Genomic DNA, 22642 nt, shown 5'->3' on the forward strand with positions numbered 1-22642 from the left:
AAATAAAAGGTTATGAAGGCAGCCTGGACCTAGAGTTTACCTATAACTTAGTGAGATATTCAGAGTTCTTACCACTGAGGATGTAAACATAAGCAGGGTTAGAAAATAGTCTGTTTAAAATGATTGACAACACAATAAAGATCAGGATCAAAGCTTGTTTAAGTCGTTTAAACGTGAAAGAGTGTTTACGTTACCTGTGGCAGCTCATGGCCCTCAAAAGCAGTGCTGCCCATGCGTCCTCCACTTCCTGTAGCTTAGAACGGATCACTTCCTGTCCGGCTTGTCCGCTGCTTTTTATAACCAGCTCCCCCTTCCCGGCAGCCATGTTGAGCTTCACTTCACCCTCGCCCTTCATCAGGAGGATATCCTGTACAGGACCAGGCCGACAGACACACGTGAGACTCGGGATGCTGCTACTGTAGGAATACGACGATGCTACGACGACGTCTCCAGGGTCGAGATCAACAGTTCAGGCTCAGGTGTGCTCAGGTGTAATAATAATAATAATGATGATCGTGAATTTGGATAACACACATGATAATAATTATGAAACGTGATTTATTTGTGCTGCTGGATTTTCTTCACACTACATTAAGCTGCGTGTGATGAAATTGCTTGTCTGTGTGGCACGATATAAATAACGTTACCCTGCCTGGCACACTGGTGTGCTGCCATATGGCAACATGCAATTTATCTCAAACGTTATGAGCATAAAATAAATATTAACTGATTGACCTTTTTACAGGTTCCTAATTACAGGTTTAATTGTGCCAATTTAGTCACATGACATCAATCTCTCCGGCTCGGAAGAAGTGCGCATCTGAATACAAATAATACGAAGCCCAAAAAGTTGGGACAGAGGCGTGTTCTTCACCGTGTTACATCAATGTTTCTTTTTTAATGGTTTGAGAATTTAGGACACTAACTGGTGCAGGTTTTTAAAACAAATGTTTTCTCTTTTCTTACTTAATTTATGATGCGTAATACACTGCCTGGCCAAAAAAAAAAAAGGTCACCACCTGGATTTAACTAAGCAAATAGGTAAGAGCCTCCCATTGGATAATTACTGCATGGGTGATTATGTTTCAGCTGGCAACAAGTTATTCAACCCTAACTGATGCAGTGAGTAGCTTCTCATTTGTTAAACAACCATGTGGAAAGACACGTCCTGTGGTCGTGGAAAAGATGTTCATCTGTTTCAGAAGGGTCAAATTATTGGCATCAAGCAGAGAAAACATCTAAGGAGAAGCTGAAACGACTAAAATCGGGTTAAGAACTGTCCAACGCATTATTAAAAAGTGGAAGGACAGTGGGGGGGGGGGATGTGGCATTATCTTCCAGGAAGGAATGTGGTCAGAAAAAAATCTTGAATGATGGTGATCGGCGATCACTTAAACGTTTGGTGAAATCAAATTGTGGAAAAACTCCAGTAGAACTCAGGGATGTTTAATAGTGACAGTAAGAGCATTTCCACACGCACAATGCAAAGGGAACTCAAGGGATTGGGACTAAACAGCTGTGTAGCCTTAAGAAAACCACTTGTCAGTGAGGCTAACCGGCAAAGACGGCTTCAATTTGCTAGCGAGCATAAAGATTGAGCTGCGTCCGGAATCGCGTACTTCCATACTCAATAGTACGCGAAATGAGTACGCGAGAGCGGTCAGTATGTCCGAATACACAGTATACACGAAGAGGTACGCGAGAAGTACCCGGATGACCTACTTATTGGGCAGCCATGTTTGAGTATGCAAGCGATGCACACTTGCGGTCCGTTAATGTATCCCATAATGCAACTGGAGCTGCGTAGGCGTTCGAAGCGTAATAAGAAACGAGAAAGATAGCGGCCCTCTGTTCACAAGTGTAAGTAAGATCAATAAAATAAAACATTTTAAAGACGAATAACTAACAAAAACACGATAAATATCCAAAAGTTTGGCGAGTGGGGTTTGTAATGAGTCTGTAACCATGGTGATATTACGTCATCACGTCCCACGTCATCACATGGCGGATGTAGTGCGTAGCGGTGTTGTGTGCATACTGCACACTTCTGTACTGGAAGTATGTACTTTTTTACCGGCAGAGTAGTACATACTTCCTCCAATCTAGTACGTACTCTCTAAGTATGCGATTCCGGACGCAGCTTTGGATTCTGGAGCAATGGAAGAAGGTCATGTGGTCTGATGAGTCCAGATTTACCCTGTTCCAGAGTGATGGGCGCATCAGGGTCAAGTATACATACTCTAGAGTTTACAAAGCCACACTGTTGAAGCATATACAGAATGAGACCTGGCATCAGCTTGCTGAAATGAACATCTACTTCCCGGGAAAAGTCGGCACACTGATGGCAGCTTGTGTCCCTTTGAAATATTAATATACGCCTCTTCGTCGGTGGTACCGTGAGAGAAAATTGTTCTGTTTTTCCAAAAAAATGTTCCATCTGAAATGAGTTTGGCCCAGGAAACAAAAAAAAAGTAGATGTATGTCTTGCTCTTTGCATAACTGTGTTAAGTGACAACAGTTTTCAAGAGTACTGCAAAGCATATTTGGCTATATGAATATATATTTGGGTTTAAAGATCATGCACATTCAGCTGTTTTAATGATCTTGCCCTACACTGACTGAGCTCTGTTATGGCTATTTATACATCTAAATAAACTGCCACGCTATTGCTAAAAGCTGCACTAATTATGTACTACATAAATGCTTATCTCCCTCTAGTGCTTACTAGAGCATCAACACTCTCCTCCTCACAGAATAGTTGAGTTGAAGTAGGTCTACTAAAAATAAACTTTGAAATGCTGCCATTTTTTCATGTCTGTCAGCCTGTGAGCCAGTTCCATCTACACTCAACGCACAGATACTGGGTAGGTCTCCTTTTCCATAAGGAAACAGCAGTAATTGTTGAGATTTTAGTCCATGTTGAAATTATTGCAGCACATAATTGATGCAGATTCGCTGGCTGAGCATTCATGCTGTGAATCTCCGAGTTTACGTTCCAAAAATAACTCATTTGGATTAGACTGAAGGGGAACAACAAAATACAGTAAACTTACTAATAAAATTAAACCCTTTTTCTATTCATCTATAATCTATCTATCTATCTATAATCTATCTATCTATCTATCTATCTATAGTCTATCTATCTATCTATCTATCTATCTATCTATCTATCTATCTATCTATAATCTATCTGTCTATAAACTATTTATCTATAATCTATTTATCTATCTATAACCTATTTATCATCTATAAACTATTTATCTATAATCTATCTACCTGTCTATAAACTATCTATAATCTGTCTGCCTATAATCTATCTATCTATCTATCTATCTATCTATCTATCTATCTATCTATCTATCTATCTATCTATCTATAATCTATCTGTCTATAAACTATTTATCTATAATCTATTTATCTATCTATAAACTATTTATCTATAATCTATTATTCTATACTCTATCTATCTATCTATTTATCTATAATATATCTATATATCCATCTATCTATAAGAAGTGGTTACTTCAAACCAGTCTCATCAGCCTCTCTAAACAACAAGGCATTTCCACCCACAGAACTGCTGCTCACTGGACGTTTTTACTTTTTGCAAACTTCTTGAGCAATTATGTCATATACAGTTTCATTTTTCGACATTTACCAGACGCTTTTATGCAAAGCGACTTACAGTAGGGTTAAGGGCCTTGCTCAAGGGCCCAACAGTGGCAACCTGGCAGTGGTGAGGTTTGAACCAGCGACCTTCTTCTGACTAGATCAGTACCTTAACCGGCTACCACTGCCCAAATGTTATGAGTATGTTATATCATGATATCAGCTGTATACACATACACGTACCTGTACTTGCTCCAGTCGCTCCTCCACTTCATCTTTGACCCCCTCTGTGCAATCAAGTTTCTCCAGCTTGCTTTGCACCTCCTCTAGCCAATCCCTCATGGCCCTCCCCGCCTCATTAAAGGCCTGGTACTCCTGCAGGTGGCGGATTCGAGCCCAGACGTCCTGGAGGAGGGCGTGGTGGGAGGACAGCAGCTCTGCCAGAACGCTGCCCCCCTCAGACATAGGAAGTGATGTCTGACACAGACGATCCAGCGACGGCCTGAAACAGAGAAGCCTAGATAGTTTCAAAATGAAATATGCAAGAAACGTAACTCTCCTGATTCCAATAAACTCCATGAACACGTTCCACGACCTCCAGATATGTTGTTAGATAAACATAGAATTAATTTTAGACTTAGAAATGTTATTACAAATAGCCTATATTATTGTTATTATTATTAATATATTTTTATTATTATATTATTATTATCATTTATTATTTATATTTATTATTATTATTATTTATTATTATTATTATTATTATTATTATATTGTTATATTATTATTAGTATTATTAATTTATAAATTATTATTTATTATTATAATTATTAATAATAATTATTATTTATTTATTAATTATTATTTATTATTATAAGTATTAATTATTATTATTATAAGTATTATTTATTTATTATTTATTATTTATTATTATAATTATTAATTATTATTATTATTATTATTATTATTGATGGCATGGTGGCACAGTGGGGATCACTGTTGCCCCAAAGCGAGAAGTTTCCTGGGTTCGATCCCCAGGTGTGGAGTTTGCATGTTCTCCCCATGTCAGCGTGGGTTTCCTCCAGGTGCTCCAGTTTCCTCCACAGTACAAAGACGTGCAAGTGAACTGGAGATACTGGACATCGGCTGTGATGGTGTTTGACATTAAATTGATGAATCATGGGTAACCTGTAACTACCTAACTGCAACTAACTAACTACATGAATGATTAAATAAATACCTACATTACCTATATTATGACAACTAATTTATTATTACAATTATGTATCGTTCCTGCACATAAATATTCCTGTTTGTCCATTCGAGCACTTTGCAGCTATCTGACATAAGACCACAAATCAATATTAAAACTAAAAGGTCATAATTTATAACCAGGATGAAAAGCCAGCTCACCCCTATTTAAATAAATGAAGATCTATAAATCACACACCTCCTCATGAGCAGCTTTTTGTGGAGTTCCTCCATCCTGCTCAGCTGTGTGGAGCAGTCAGGGACTCCAGGCTGGTTCTCCTCCCAGGGATCAGGTTCTTTCTGCAGTCTCTCCTCTATGTGTCGCAGCCACTCTCTTAATTCTTCAACACTGCCTTCAAATCTAAACAGGCATGTTCAGTGACTTAGTAAAAGATTTATATTTAAAAAATCCTTGTTTATGTAAACTCTGATCTCACACACAGTACAGAACAGAACAGAACAGAAGAGAACAGAACATACCAGAACAGAACAGAACAGAATAAAACAGAACAGAATAGGACAGAACAAAACAGAACAGACCAGAACAGAAAGGAACACAAGAGAAGAGAACTAATCAGACCAGAACAGAACAGAATAGGACAGAACAGAATAAAACAGACCAGACCAGAACAGAACTAGAACAGACGACACAAGAACAGACCAGACCAGAACAGAACAGATCAGACCAGAACAAAACAGAACAATACAGTAAAGTAAAGTAACAGTAAACTAACAGTAAAGTAACAGAAGAGAACAGACCAGACCAGAACACAACAAAACAGTAAAGAACAATAAAGTAAAGTAACAGTAAAGTAACAGTAAAGTAACAGTAAAGTAACAGTAAAGTAACAGTAAACTAACAGTAAAGTTACAGAACAGAACAGAACAGAACAGAACAGAACAAAACAGACCAGAAAAGAAAAGAACAGAATAGAACAGAACAGAACAAAACAGACCGGACCAGAACAGACCAAATAGAACAGAACGGAACGGAACGGAACGGAACGGAACGGAACGGAACGGAACAGAACAGAACAGAACAGAATAGAATCTTTACTGTAATTATACTCGGGCAGCAGGACATTTCGGTGGATTTTTCCATGGCAGGTTCATGTATTATTTAGACATGTAGACTCTGTCTGAAAATCTTCCTCTCCATGTAAATGACGGGACGGGACTGATAACTGCTGATATATAGTAATTCTAACATTTTTTTTACTATCACAATATGAAGTTCTTTACCCGTTCTGTAGGGCGGCGCTCTCCTCCAGCGAACGCAGGTTTTGTCTGCAGGTCACGGCAAACCCATCCAACGCCAGGTGACATGATGTCAGGCGTTCCTGCACCCCTCCAGCCGCAGTTTTGGACAGGTACGGCAGAATCCTCTCTGCTTCTTCATGCAATCTGACCAAGCGCATTTCACCCTCTGCTACCTGCTCCAGGGCCACCTAAGACACATCAGATTTAAACGCTGATAAGCCAAAACATTGGAACTATCCATGTAATATGCTGTTAATAAAGCTTTGACCTATAGTGCATCCTGGTGCCATGTTTTTTTTATGTGTGAATGATGCACATGTGCCCAGATGTTCACATGATCGTGGAGAAAACAAGATTCATCAGACCAGAACAGACCAGAACAAAACAAAACAGAACAGAATACAACAGAACAGAACAGAACAGACCAGAACAGAACAGACCAGAATACAACAGAACAGACCAGACCAGAACAGAATACAACAGACCAGAACAGAATACAACAGACCAGAACAGACCAGAACAGAATACAACAGACCAGAACAGAATACAACAGACCAGAACAGACCAGAACAGAATACAACAGACCAGAACAGACCAGAACAGAATACAACAGACCAGAACAGAACAGACCAAAATACAACACACCAGAACAGAACAGACCAGAACACAACAGACCAGAACAGAACAGACCAGACCAGAACAGAAGAGACCAGAACAGAATACAACAGACCAGAACAGAACAGACCAAAATACAACACACCAGAACAGAACAGACCAGAACAGAACACAACAGACCAGAACAGAATACAACAGACCAGAACAGAACAGACCAGACCAGAACAGAAGAGACCAGAACAGAAGAGACCAGAACAGAATACAACAGACCAGAACAGAACAGAATACAACAGACCAGAACAGACCAGAACAGAATACAACAGAACAGAACAAAACAGACAAGAACAGACTGGAACAGCAAAGAACAGAACACAACACACCCAACCAGACCAGCCGAGACCAGACCAGAACAGCACAAACCAGAACAGACCAGAGCAGAAAAGAACAGAGCAGACCAGAAAAAAACAGAACAGAACAGACCAGAACAGAATACAACAGAACAGAACAGAATACAACAGACCAGAACAGAACAGACCAGACCAGAATACAACAGACCAGAATACAACAGACCAGAACAGACCAGAATACAACAGACCAGACCAGAACATACCAGAACAGAACAGAACAGAATACAACAGAACAGAACAGAATACAACAGACCAGAACAGAACAGACCAGACCAGAATACAACAGACCAGACCAGAACAGAACAGACCAGAATACAACAGACCAGACCAGAACAGAACAGACCAGAATACAACAGACCAGACCAGAACAGAACAGACCAGAATACAACAGACCAGAGTACAACAGACCAGAACAGACCAGAACAGAATACAACAGACCAGAATACAACAGACCAGAACAGACCAGACCAGACCAGAATACAACAGACCAGACCAGAACAGAACAGACCAGAATACAACAGACCAGAATACAACAGACCAGACCAGAACAGACCAGACCAGAATACAACAGACCAGACCAGACCAGACCAGAATACAACAGACCAGAACAGAACAAACCAGACCAGACCAGAATACAACAGACCAGACCAGAATACAACAGACCAGAACAGAATACAACAGACCAGACCAGAACAGAACAGACCAGAATACAACAGACCAGACCAGAACAGAACAGACCAGAATACAACAGACCAGACCAGAACAGAACAGACCAGAATACAACAGACCAGACCAGACCAGAACAGACCAGACCAGACCAGAATACAACAGACCAGAACAGACCAGAACAGAATACAACAGACCAGAACAGACCAGAACAGAATACAACAGACCAGAACAGAACAGACCAAAATACAACACACCAGAACAGAACAGACCAAAATACAACACACCAGAACAGAACAGACCAGACCAGAACAGAACAGACCAGAACAGAACAGAACAGACCAAAATACAACACACCAGAACAGAACAGACCAGAACAGAACAGACCAGAACAGAACAGACCAGAACAGAACAGAACAGACCAGAACAGAACAGACCAGAACAGAACACAACAGACCAGAACAGAAGAGACCAGACCAGAATACAACAGACCAGAGTACAACAGACCAGAACAGAACAGACCAGAACAGAATACAACAGACCAGAATACAACAGACCAGAACAGACCAGACCAGACCAGAATACAACAGACCAGACCAGAATACAACAGACCAGAACAGAACAGACCAGAACAGACCAGACCAGAACAGAACAAACCAGACCAGACCAGAATACAACAGACCAGAACAGAACAAACCAGACCAGACCAGAATACAACAGACCAGAACAGAATACAACAGACCAGAACAGAACAGACCAGACCAGATCAGAATACAACAGACCAGAACAGACTAGACCAGAATACAACAGACCAGAACAGAACAGAACAGAATAGACCAGAACAGAACAGAAAAGAACAGATCAAAACAGACAAGAACAGCAAAGAACAGAACAGAATACAACAGAACAGAACAGACCAGAGCAGAAAAGAACAGAACAGAATACAACAGACCAGAACAGACCAGAGCAGAAAAGAACAAACCAGAACAGACCAGAGCAGAAAAGAACAGAACAGAATACAACAGACCAGAAAAGAACAGAACAGAACAGACCAGAGCAGAAAAGAACAGAACAGACCAGAACAGAATACAACAGACCAGAACAGAACAGACCAGAACAGAACAGACCAGAACAGAACAGAATACAACAGACCAGAACAGAACAGACCAGAACAGAACAGACCAGAACAGAATACAACAGACCAGAACAGAACAGACCAGAACAAAACAGACCAGAACAGAATACAACAGACCAGACCAGAACAGACCAGAACAGAACAGAACAGAAAAGAACAGAGTTGGCATGGGCACTTTTACTGGCTTTTAACAATATTGGGGGTGGCCGTAATGTTTTGGCTCATCAGTGTATTTAAATGTCAAAGTCTAACAGCAATTTTGTCGTGGAAACACATGGAATGGTTTCAGATCGGGCTGAGGTAGTGTTTGACTTTACGTTACCTTAAATTTCTGCTGCCGAGTTGTGACCTCAGGGACGTCTGCTGGTTTAGGAGATCCCTCTGTACCCGCCCTCAGCTCTAAGAACCAATGCTGGAAGTCTTGGGTAAGTTCTGGAAGTGAGACAGGATTAAATCATTTAAGGTGCTTATTGAGCACCACAACCCAGCATGTTCACATGTTTACTTCATTCACATGGTGCAGGGTTACTTACAGTTCCTAGAATTAATAAAAAATACAGCTGGTCTTGGGATTCGGACAAAGTCTCGATTGAAAACGTATTTATTTACTCAGGCTTTAGATTAGTCGTTCCAAACCAGGGATGTGTGGCTCTGGTCCTGGATTTGGGGTCTGCAGTGACACTGACATGGTGCTGATGTGTTAGTGTGTGTTGTGCTGATATGAGTGGATCAGACACAGCAGCGCTGCTGGAGTTTTTAAACACCTCAGTGTCACTGCTGGACTGAGATTAGTCCACCGACCAAAAACATCCAGCCGACAGCACCCCGTGGGCAGCGTCCTGTGAGCACTGATGAAGGTCTAGAAGATGACCGACTCAAACAGCAGCAATAGATGAGCGATCGTCTCTGACTTTACATCTACAAGGTGGACCGACTAGGTAGGAGTGTCTAATAGAGTGGACAGTGAGTGGACACGGCGTTTAAAAACTCCAGCTCCAGCCCGGCGTTTAAAAACACACACTAACACACCACCACCATGTCAGTGTCACTGCAGTGCTGAGAATGATCCACCACCTAAATAATACCTGCTCTGTGGGGGTCCTGATCATTGAAGAACAGCATGAAAGGGGGTAACAAAGTATGTAGAGAAACAGATGGACTACAGTCAGTAATTGTAGAACTACAGAGTGCTTCTATATGGTAAGTGGAGCTGATAAAATGGACAGTGAGTGTAGAAACAAGGAGGTGGTTTTAATGCTACGGCTGATTGGTGTATATTTTAGGGGAGTTTTTTCTTGCCAGTGTCGCCCTTGGTTTGTTTTTTTGGTCTGTCGGTCCAGGATTTTGAGACTTGACTTGACAAACAGAGCTGACTTGTATTTCTGTGAGCAGACGGACTACGTGGGCGCGTGTGGAAGAAATAGCCCTCTGTTGTCCTAGTAACAAACCTTAATTAATTCCTAAGCAGAAATGTCCTGGTGCATGTGACAGAGAACGATGTGCAGTCTGCATGTTTGAGTGAGCAACAGTGCATAACAATATGCATATATGCACCAACCAGAGTCACTTCTCACCCTCCACCCAACTCTGCATACGCAATAACAGTCTCCTGATTATTCATGTTGCGTCTCTTACCATTAAAACCTTGGAGCAGGGATTCCTGGAGCGTTCGGAGAGTTTGACCGGAATGCTGGGCTGCAGCTTCACTCCGCTTCACCAGATCGGTGATGCTCTCACCGAGACTGGTTAGTTGAGGAGCTGGATAGGTTCTACAGAGCGCTCGGAGGGACTCGCCGGCCACGTCCAAACCACTGTCCACTTGCTTCTGCGTCCTCTGAGCTTCCTTGAAGTACAAAATTACAAAAACAACATATAAATAGTCTTAAGTACGTATTTTTGAAGCAATAAGTTATTTACAGTTAGAGATGCATGAGTACCCGATACCGCGCTCACTAACTTGTACTCGTACTCGCATACGAGGCTCCGATACTAAACATCCGATGCTGCGTTATGCCCGGTTCACACTACACGATTTTAGCCCTGATTTGCGCTCGGCGACCAGATCGAGTTCTCTAGCACGTCAGATATCTGATCTGAGATGTGCGACTGGGAACGAGTGACATGTCGAACAGCCAGTGAGAACGCAGGATACGGTGTGAGGGGAAACGCAGGAGAGGAGTGTAAACAGGTGGGACAGGGGGATAATATAGTTTATATCAGAATACATCAGCACACACACGTTTTACAGTATTTCTGACCTGATCGTTCTCTACAAAACATAACAACAAAACACCAACATTGCAAAAATATTTATTAACCTCCAACTCACTACAGAACAATCCATGCTGCTCGTGTTGCCAAATCCACTCAGATTCATTTATTTTTCCTCCTTGATTTCATCACGTCAGCGCACAAACACTTTGATCTCTCGCTACTTGTTGACGTGCATTTTTGGACGTGGTATCATTAAACTTCTCGTCACTTCTCACGTGTGTTTTTGTTTAAAAAAAAAAACGGTATTCTAAATAGGTATCGGTATCGGCAAGTACAAAAATACATGCACTCGTACTCGTACTCGGTTGGGAAAAAATGGTATCGATGCATCCCTAATTTACAGTTATAAATAGGGACCTACTAAGTTCACGGGAAAATGTGCTTAATTTAACATTATTAAATTCTACTATAGTACAGTAGTATAAATTAAATGATAGAATAAATGAAGCTACAATACGCAGCACAGCTCCCTTAACAGTTGAATGTAACCCTAGAACATCTCGTCCACTTTTTTGACCCCGCCTTCCCCTGCGTCCACAGAATTGGTCGTTAGTTTTCCAAACTGTCGTGATTTTATCTGCTTCTATCTATACTTCTTTACATCTTGGACATTTTGACCAAGCGATTGCTAATACCACTGGTCATTCGCACTACACGACTTTCCAAGTCGTCAGATCTCTGTACAGTTCACACTACACGACTGGATCTCTTGCAATCGGGAGTCTTTTAAGTCGGTGTGTATTTCACACTACACGACTGATCGGCGATAGGGGGTCACACACTACACCATCTATCACCAACTGGAATCACAGGCGAGTCTGTCCGGTCTCACAAACTACGTTTAGTCATGAAAACACGAGAGGTTTAATGATACCACGTCTAAAAATGCACGTCAACAAGAAGCGAGCGATCAAAGTTTGTGTGCTGATGTGCAGCGTTAAAGCAATAAGAAAAAATAAATAAATCTGAGTGGATTTGGCCAGCAGGGGGCGTCTGTTCTGTAGTGAGTTGGAGGTTAATAAATATTGTTTGCGATAAATTCACAAATACTGTAAAGCTTGTGTGTGTGCTGATGTATTCTGATAGAAACTATATTACGCCCCTGTTCCACGTTTTTACACTCCACCCCCGGGTTTCCCCCTCACCCCGTATCCTGCGTTCTCATTGGCTGTAGTTCCACATAGCGCTCGCTGCCACTCACAACACCTTTCACACTACAGGATTTCGAGTCGCCGACTGGTCCAGATATTTAACGTGCTAGATATTGTTCTTGAGCCTGCGAGCACTCCGTGAGCTCGAGAACATCGTGTAGTGTGAATAGGGCATGACTGAATTGCCGTAGGATTGCTAAGACGCCTCATAGTGCAGATTACCCAGTGAACGCGAGGCACTTGAACGCTACACGAATAAACAACGCTAAATCACAAAGCACAAACCTTAAAGTTTGAATTTCACAGCAAATTGCTCATTATACAGGTAAAGTGATGTGACACCAATCAGGCATAACATTATGACCACCTTCCTAATATAGTGTTGGTCCCCCGTCTGCAACTGTGATGCGCTGTGTACGTCTTCAGGCCAGCCTTCGCTCCCCACGTGCATCAGTGAGCCTTGGCCGCCCATGACCCTGTCGCCGGTTTACCACTGTTCCTTCCTTGGACCACTTTTGATAGATGCTGACCAATGCAGACCGGGACACACCCCACAAGAGCTGCAGTTTTGGAGATGCTCTGACCCAGTCGTCTAGCCATCACAAGATCCTCACGCTCGCCCATTTTTCCTGCTTCTAACATCAACTTTGAGGATAAAATGTTCACTCGCTGCCTAATACACCCCCCCCACTAACAGGTGCCGTGATGAAGAGATAATCAGCGTTATTCACTGGACATAATGTTATGCCTGGTCGGTCTAAGGTTAAAAGAACTACAGATCCCATGATGCCTTGCTAAAAGTAATTAGTTTTGATACTAATGCAGAAAGTTTAGTTGGTGTGAATTCTCATTTGGTGTTAAACGAATAAAAAATACTCACCCTTATTTTGGCTACGTTTTCTGGGTCAGATGACTGCCCTAGCTCCGACAGCGCGCTCTCGATGGCGTCCAGCTGCTCGGCCATCTGGGTAATGACGTCCTGGAGCTGCTTGTTCTGAGAACTGAAGTCTCTCAGGACAGACCTGGCCTCCTCATAAACCTCCTCAGCGTGTAAGATCTTCTTCCTCAGATCAGCGTCCATTGCCTTGTTACAAAAACACTTCATGGTTTAATGTGAGTTTTGGGGCTGCGTGCACTCACGGCCAAAAAAAAGCAGACAGGTCTTCCTTCTGGTGGAGTCAGGTGCATGAAGTTAAGCTCACATACATGCACAACAGGTCAGTTTGTCCATTTTCACCCCTGCTCGAGCTGCACTGGTCCATTTTAAGTGCAGTTTTGTTTTACAAACTAAACTTTCTTAAACGCTTATCCAATCAGGGTCGGGTTGGGGGGGTGCTGGAACCTATCCCAGCTTTTCAATGGGCGCAAGGCACACAGTAACACCCTGGACGGGGCACATTCACCCATAGGGCAATTTTGTATCTCCAATTCACCTCACCTGCATGTCTTTGGACTGTGGGAGGAAACCAGAGCTTCCCAGAGGAAACCCACGCAGACACGGGGATCGAACCCAGGACCTCCTTGCTGTGAGGCGACAGTGCTACCCACCGAGCCGCCCAACTAAAATCATTCAAACACCCCGGACAGGTCGCCAGTCCATCATAGGACAAACACTCACACTTAGGGCAACTTTTAGTAGCTCCATTTTAGCCTGACTGCATGTCTTTGGACTTGTGGGAGGAAACCGGAGCACCCGGAGGAAACCCGCAAGAACCCGGGGAGAAAGGAGACAACTGTGCCACCTCGTGCTTAAACATGTTAACTAATATGATGTTTTGTTCCACATACGATTGATTTTATGGGTTTCAAACATATACCTGCAGCTCGACTGGTGCTTGCTGCATATTCGTCACGTCCTGCAGTTCAGTCATTTTCCTTCGCAGAATCCTCAGCGCCTCCTTTTTACTCTCCAGCTCCAGCTTTATAAACACAAACATCGAAGTTTTAACACCTTATGATCATTTTACAGTAATAAGGTGAATTCTTTCAGGTGTTCTGACCTTAAACTGTGTGAGATAACTCTCCGTGTCGGGACTGGATAAGAGATGAACGGGTCCTTCGTTAAGCTCATTAACAGAGGTGGCACTCCAACACTCGATGTCGTTGGCAATTGAGTTCATCTCGCTCCATAGGCCAAGAGAAACTCTAAGTCGGTCGATGTCCACGTCAATCTTCTCTGATATCTTTGAGCACAAGATGACAGAACAGGAAATCAGAGGATGCGTTAATATTTTTCTTTCGGCTGCTCCTGTATATTGGGGTCGCTGGAAACCCATCCTGATGCAACCCTCTTATTTCAATCCAGGCTTGGGCCGGCACTGAGAGTGCACTGATAACTGAGCCTCCCAATAACTAGAATGTTTTGGCCATCGCCCCACCACAGCTATTAGCCAATCATCTCCAGGCAGACACCCAACCGGCCAAAAGCAGGATAGATAGATAGATAGATAGATAGATAGATAGATAGATAGATAGATAGATAGATAGATAGATAGATAGATAGATAGATAGATAGATAGATAGATAGATAGATAGATAGATAGATAGATAGATAGATAGATAGATAGATAGATAGATGATCAGACAAACAGTCAGACAGACAGAAAGGCATACAGACAGTCAGATAATTAGACAGACAGATAGATAAATAGATAGATAGACAGATAGACAGACAGACAAATAGAGACAGATAGATAGATAGATAGATAGATAGATAGATAGATAGATAGATAGACAGATAGACAGATAGACACACATACAGACAGACAGAGTGCACTGATAACTGAGCCTCCCAATAACTAGACTGTTTTGGCCCTCGCCCCACCACAGCTATTAGCCAATCATCTCCAGGCAGACACCCGACCGGTCAAAAGCAGAATGGAGAGATAGATAGACAGACAGACAGATAGATAGACAGACAGTCAGATAAATAAACAGATAGATAGATAATCAGACAGACAGATAGATGAATAGACAGATAGACAGACAAATAGATAGACAGACAGACAGACAGATAGATAATTAGATAGATGATAGATAGATAGATAGATAGATAGATAGATAGATAGATAGACAGATAGATAGATAGATAGATAGATAGATAGATGATAGATAGATAGACAGACAGACAGATAATTAGATAGATAAATAGATAGACAGACAGACAGACAGACAGAAAGGCATACAGACAGTCAGATAAATAGACAGATAGATAGATAATTAGATAGATGATAGATAGATAGATAGATAGATAGATAGATAGATAGATAGATAGACAGACAGATAGATAGATAGATAGATAGATAGATAGATAGACAGACAGACAGACAGAGTGCACTGATATCTGAGCCTCCCAATAACTAGACTGTTTTGGCCATCGCCCCACCACAGCTATTAGCCAATCATCTCCAGGCAGACACCCGACCGGCCAGTAGCACCACAGAGATTCAAACCAGATCTCGTGAGTTAGAGTACTTACTGCCACACCACCCGAGTGCCCACAGAGGTCACATTAATAAGCTTTTAGAACACTTGAGGTTATTTAATTAGTTTCATGTCATTAGCAATGAAACAACACGGCCATAAAACAACATGAATGAAGCAGGACTAATTAAGAAGAAAGCAGGAAAACGACTAATTAACTTCCTGCAAATGCTGTAACTGTTTCATTACTAATACATTCTTAAATCAACAAAAACTACATCCTTAAACCTGGAGACCACCAGACTGACGACATTCTGTCCACCAAGAGATGAACCGGCTCAATTTTAATTGCAAACACATGGCCTGGAGGTGATTGTGGAACAGACCACAAACGTTTTAATGTGGAAGATCAGGGTGAAGCTAAGAAAAAACAATCAAACCATAAAGCTTCCAAAATATGACCTGAAGACCTGAAGAACATACACTTGTCCTCAGAAAATACAACAGGAACTGATTCTGACAAAGAACGAGAGAAGTTAAAGATGGAACGCGAAAGGGTCATCGAAGAAAAATCAAGGATAAAAAAATATATTTGAATATTTTTAATCCATAAATTACGGAACGCCTCAAGGAAGAATAATGTCCAGTACAACAACAACATTTGCAAAGACATTAAAGATGAAAACAAATACAGAAAACAACTGTTTTCAAGGACATAAGTAAAATCAGGAGTAAATTTAAACCTTGAGTTGGATGGATATCAACGGAATAATAATAATAAACTCCAAATGTTGCTAATGAGAACTCAACGTAGACTCGAGCCTTACATTAAAAAACAACTGCCAAATGTTCACAAATTAATGATACAGATAAAGCCAAGAAATGTTGGATAACCTAAAAATGTGCTGCATTACTTTACACAGGACGACAGCAAAACTTTAAAGAGCGTCGACCACACAGAATAATGTAACGTCCTCGAGAAGATGAGACAGAGACAAATATAATATAAACAGATGGTTAGACAGACACAGACAGACAGACAGACAGACAGACAGACAGATAGATAGATAGACAGACTCAAATACAGGCTGGCAAGGATAGATAGATAGATAGATAGATAGATAGATAGATAGATAGATAGATAGATAGATAGATAGATAGATAGATAGATAGATAGATAGATAGATAGAGACAGACATATAGATAGACAGGCAGACAGATAAATAGACAGCCAGATAGACAGACATACATACAGATAGACAGACAGACAAAAAGAGAGACAGAGACAGACATACAAACAGATAGATAGACAGACACAGATAGATAGACAGGCAGATAAAGAGACAGATAGAGGGAGAGATAAATAGATAGACAGACAGGCAGACAGAAAGACAGAGACAGACATACAGACAGATAGACGGATAGACAGATATACAGATAGACAGACAACCAGATTGACAGACAGACAGATCGATCGACAGACAGAACAGACAGAAAGACAGACATACAGATAGATAAACAGACACAAACAGGACAGACACAGACAGACAGACAGATAATCAGACAGACAGACAAATAGATAGACAGACAGATAGACAGACAGATTGATAAATAGATAGAAAGACAAACAGACAAAAAGAAAGAGACTGACAGACAGATAGATAAATAGATGGATAGACAAACAGACAGAGACAGACAGACAGGTTGACAGATAGACAGACAGATTTTTAATACAAATAAGGTTCTCACATCCATCCACTGGTCCACCATGACGTTTATCTCTGTACGGATTTGTTCTGTTGCGTCTTCCTGAAGATTCTTCAGTTCAGTGATGAAGCGTTTACCTTTACTGATAAACTTCTCCAGCTCCTCATGTGCAGCCGTCAGCTCTGATTTCACAACCTCCAGCTAAACATTATAAATACGAATTCAAATAATAAGTGATATAAAGCGGGTAATTAATAAGTTTTGAATGTGAGTATTGTTTAATGATCTCAATTAAGAAAAATGTTGAACATAATGGTGAGTGCTCTATTTAATACAGATGCAGGAGATGGACACTGACCCTGGTCAGGGCTCTTCGGCTGTCCTCTGGGTTGTGTTGGTTGAACTGGGCTGTAGTAACACCGTGGGCTCTCTCTACAACAGAGCTGAGTTTTGATTTTAGGGTCTGGTACTCCTTACAGATCTCCAACAACACAGTGCACTGTTCCTGCCTGCACACACACACACACACACACAATGGCTGTTTATTAATATTGTAATTATAGACACTATTAAGGGGTTGAGACCCATGTGCAAGCATCTCACAGGCCTCAGATCAGTTGTCTGGTACCATAACCGCCGTCCTAAATCACGACAGTAATCAATATTCATCAGGTTTTCAGTACAAATGTCTCAGAAACTGTGACACGGTGCACTTACTCCACTGAGACGAGGTTCTTAATGGTGTCCCAGCTAGACTGAACCAGGGTTACATCCTGTTGTGCCTCCCCAACCAGCTCAGACTCTCTGTGGGACAACTGTTCCCCTCTGTCTCCCAACCACATCTGGCTGTGCTGCAGAGACTCCAGCTCTTCCTCCAACTGCTTCAGCGTCCTCAGCCTGACACACACATCATAGTATTAATGTTACGTACAAGTAGTTCCGATAGAGGTGAAGCCTAAGTATATAATAGCCTGATACACAGCACAGGTGAAGCGAGTCCTCCACGCTCTCTAAGCCTAAGAAGTTGATGGAACGCCAAGCCCATGCAAATGGTTCCTCTTCCAAATCTTACCCTACCCTTCCCATGATTCAGCTCAATTCAGCACTGCTTTTGGGTCTATTATGGAGCTCATGTCATTTACACACTTCGGTTACATTCATGACAGGACACAAAGTTAGTGGTTACACAAGATCCATCAGTTCACAAGTTTAATGTCAAACAGTCACGGACAATTTTGTATCTCCAGTTCACCTCTGTAGTGTGGTAGGAAACCCACACGGACACGGGGAGAACATGCAAACTCCACACAGAAAGGACCCAGGACCTTCTTGCTGTGAGGCGACAGTGCTACTCACTGAACCACCCATTCAAGCATCTAAGTCACACATATCTTCGGGTTCTTCTTCAAGGACGAGAAGGATGGAGGTCTCCACTTCTGAGGACTGTTGAGCTTTGGGCAGCTTGACTAATCCAAAAACAAATCTGCCCGATTCCGGTATTTCTAAAGCACCCCTTAAGTAACATCATTCCTGTACCGAATTTCACACTGGGTGAAAGACTGGCTTGTGGGCTCCTCTTGGTCTTTGATCAGTTTAAGTATCTCATACAGTGGAATGAGCTGTGCCAGCATTGATGATGACAGATTTCCAAAGATGAAGTCAGACAAGACAGAACTAAGCTGCTTTCATGTCCAATAATATGACATGACTTCTGGACTCTGGGGCCGGAGCTGCCCACCCCGAATATAGACAAAGGCGCAGAGTTTGGGGGTTCTAGGTCATAGAAACTTGTGGTGATCAGGGATGTCGGGTTGCTGTCGTTCTGCCTCTCTTGTCCGATCACTCAGGTTTGATGACGGTGGGGGAGCCTTCATGACCTTGTTACCTGCTCGCTCTCCCATTCAGTTCTGCTGTAATAATTACGGGCTGCCGGAGTCTAAAACTCCTCTCTGCAAAACTGACATCTTACTCAATTCACATTTTTAACTACGTCTTCTGTTGGTTTACCCCGAGGTGGTTCTGATGGAAACCTGTTTACCCACCCGAGGTTAAGGAATGAAGTCGAGACTGCCGTGCCAACGATGCTGCTCCTGCCAGATGTGACGGAAACCTGGCGTGTTTGCACCAAGAATGTCGAGAACTCACTACAGACTTTATCACAGACTGGACTGAATAATGACTCCAATTATTTTTTGCTAGTTATAACATTTAGTTCATTTTAATTCTGTGTTTGTATGATCTGTGTAAATCCTATTAATTTAAATTATTCTCCAGGCCACCCGAGGAGAATGGAGGTCCCTGCTGAGTCTGGTTCCTCTCAAGGGTTCTTCCTGTAATTTTAAGGGAGTTTTTCCTTGCCACTGTCGCCCTCGGTTTGCTCAATAGGGGTTTTTGGTCTGTTGGTCCTGAATTCTGTAATGTTGCTTTCAGACACTGTCTACTGTAAAGAGCGCTATATAAATAAAATTAACTCGACATGAATAACAGATTACAAAGATGTTCTGACTGGTTTCACGTGACTCATAGAAATCCTGAACACAGAAGGTGGCATAGCTTATCAAGATTCCACAATTGGTCAGGGACCTACCATGCCAGGGTAGATGCAATTCAGTAACCTGCAATATTGCAGTTCCGAGTGTAAAGCACTGCTTAAGGGCGCATTCACATGAGAAGCATTTTCCTAAGCCAGTAGAGGTGAGTCTCACAGTGCTGTTACCTTTGCTGAAAGTTCTGTACGCTGGGCTCTTGAAGCCAAGCTTTTCTAACTCTCTCCTCCAGCTCTGCCAGGCTCCTGAGGAGCAGCTCCTTTCGCCTCGTAAACGAGCTCCACATGGCTTCCAACGCCTCTGCCTCGCTCTGCCTGGTCCCCATGCTCCTCTGAAGCTGCTGCAGGCTCGATCCCAGATCGTCCGTCAGCCCCCGGCAGGACGTCCTGTCCTGTCCGATGCCGTGCAGGTGCAGGTACGCCTTGTTCAGACCGCTGTCCACACTGATGGCCTGAATTTCCACGGAGGCGAAGTCCTGTGCCAACTGTGCCAGTTCCTGGTTTAGGTTTCCGGCTACGGTTTGGTCCCAGTTTGCACGTTCTTCTACTGTTTTCCGGAGAGTCTGAAGTGAGGTACTGGTGGATCTGTAGGTCTCTAGGAAGGTTTTGAGTTTAGCCAGGGCTTCGGTCCGGTTTTGGACAACAGTCTGGGCTTCATGGAAGGGCTGAAGACAGTCGTCCTGTCTGGCCTGGATCTGCTGGAGATCCACAGGAGCTAAAATGGGACCAAGTGTGTCTAGGTGCTTCTTCAGGTGGTCCATTGCTTCTCTTTGGGATTGGATAGCGGCTTCGTCATCCTATTATGAGAAATATGGCACCCAGTATTATAAGCACATGATAAATTTGAATGAATATATGGGTAGATAAAAGAAACCTTCAGTACCTTGTTTTGTGTATCAACAGACGTCAAGTCAGCGATGGCGACCTTGGATTTACTTCTTAGCTCTGCAAGAAACGTTTCACTCCACTGGGTGAGGGTTGCTAGTGTCTGGTTAAACCGATCAAGTAACTCCATATGAGACTGAAGCTCCTGAATCCTGAAAGGCAATAGCCATGCATATATATAGAATGCATATTTATTCAATCCTTCATTTCTCCAGTTACCTAGAGTAAGTGCTTCATTGTTTTCAGAGTTGCTGTGCATTTAGAGCCCGTCCTAGAGATACAGAATGCAGAGCAGGAGTGCAACCCATACATTCTGTCATAAAAACACTCACTTGCTTATCCACATTATATTTCACAAGAGGGAAGGAAATACTTGTGGAGTACTTACCTTCTTAGAAAGGTGGAGCCCTGTTCTAAAGATTCCTGTTCTATGTCTGTCTGTCTGCTGGGTTCTTCTTTATGGACAAGAAGGACGGAGAATCACTGGAGCTCTTTTAGATTGACTGTTGGACTTTTCCTTACCTCTGTGATCAAGGATTAGATTTATTTCCCCAGGATAAGTTGTTCTCCAGGCTTCTGTCTAAGCTGAACACTGGACTCATCAGAGATGAAGATCTTACTCTACTCTTCAATGGTCCAATTCTTAAATTCTCTTGCAAACCTCAGCCATGACCATTTATTGGACTGTATACTCTAAATAACAGTTTTCTATTACAACAACCATAACATTAAAACCACCTCCTTGTTTCTACACTCACTGTCCATTTTATCAGCTCCACTTACCATATAGAAGCACTTTGTAGTTCTACAATTACTGACTGTAGTCCATCTGTTTCTCTACATGCTTTGTTACCCCCTTTCACCCTGTTCTTCAATGGTCAGGACCCCCACAGGACCCCCACAGAGCAGGTATTATTTAGGTGGTGGATCATTCTCAGCACTGCAGTGACACTGACATGGTGCTGGTGTGTTAGTGTGTGTCGTGCTGGTATGAGTGGATCAGACACAGCAGCGCTGCTGGAGTTTTTAAACACCCTACTGTCACTGCTGGACTGAGAATAGTCCACCAACCAAAAATATCCACCCGACAGCGCCCCGTGGGCAGCGTCCTGTGACCACTGATGAAGGTCTAGAAGACGACCGACTCAAACAGCAGCAATAGATGAGCGATCGTCTCTGACTTTACATCTACAAGGTGGACCGACTAGGTAGGAGTGTCTAATAGAGTGGACGGTGAGTGGACACGGTATTTAAAAACTCCAGCTCATACCAGCACAACACACACTAACACACCACCACCATGTCAGTGTCACTGCAGTGCTGAGAATCATCCACCACCTAAATAATACCTGCTCTGTGGTGGTCCTGAGGGGGTCCTGACCATTGAAGAACAGGGTGAAAGCAGGTTAAAAAGGTATGTAGAGAAACAGATGGACTACAGTCAGTAATTGTAAAGCTACAAAGTGCTTCTATATGGTAAGTGGAGCTGATAAAATGGAGTTTTAAAAATAGACAACTATTTATAATTTACCTAAGCGGTATGGTCATACTGAGAGAGCACCACCTCTCCTCCAGACTGCAGTGAAGCTCTGTCACCTCTGACACTCGTTCCTCCGATGCTGTGGGGTACAGAGATGCAGCCTGGGTCTCCAGCTTCTCCAGCAAAGCCTCCTGAGATGGTACCTTAGACTGCAGGTCCTACATAATAACATTA

General features: G+C 42.4%; 1 protein-coding gene across 5 annotated transcripts in view; it reads right to left on the reverse strand.

The window, feature by feature from the left end:
- The window catches only part of syne1a (spectrin repeat containing, nuclear envelope 1a), a 252167-nt gene that overhangs the window by 155867 nt on the left and 73658 nt on the right, over positions 1–22642 (reverse strand). For 4 of the 5 annotated variants that reach the window (XM_063002393.1, XM_063002390.1, XM_063002389.1 and 1 more), the window contains 15 exons: positions 22460–22626; positions 20927–21080; positions 20215–20840; positions 18216–18395; positions 17857–18007; positions 17541–17699; positions 14369–14551; positions 14186–14287; positions 13249–13452; positions 10579–10786; positions 9266–9375; positions 6103–6308; positions 5060–5221; positions 3853–4111; positions 195–367 (listed from right to left, as the gene is read on the reverse strand). In XM_063002393.1, coding sequence (XP_062858463.1) covers positions 195–367; positions 3853–4111; positions 5060–5221; positions 6103–6308; positions 9266–9375; positions 10579–10786; positions 13249–13452; positions 14186–14287; positions 14369–14551; positions 17541–17699; positions 17857–18007; positions 18216–18395; positions 20215–20840; positions 20927–21080; positions 22460–22626 — 3044 coding nt within the window. Of the gene's footprint in view, positions 1–194; positions 368–3852; positions 4112–5059; positions 5222–6102; positions 6309–9265; positions 9376–10578; positions 10787–13248; positions 13453–14185; positions 14288–14368; positions 14552–17540; positions 17700–17856; positions 18008–18215; positions 18396–20214; positions 20841–20926; positions 21081–21316; positions 21441–22459; positions 22627–22642 lie in introns of those variants that run through there. The other variant, XM_063002392.1, reaches the window with a different exon arrangement.

This window comes from Trichomycterus rosablanca, chromosome 9, assembly GCF_030014385.1.
Source record: "Trichomycterus rosablanca isolate fTriRos1 chromosome 9, fTriRos1.hap1, whole genome shotgun sequence".
In the NCBI taxonomy this organism is placed as follows: domain Eukaryota; kingdom Metazoa; phylum Chordata; class Actinopteri; order Siluriformes; family Trichomycteridae; genus Trichomycterus; species Trichomycterus rosablanca.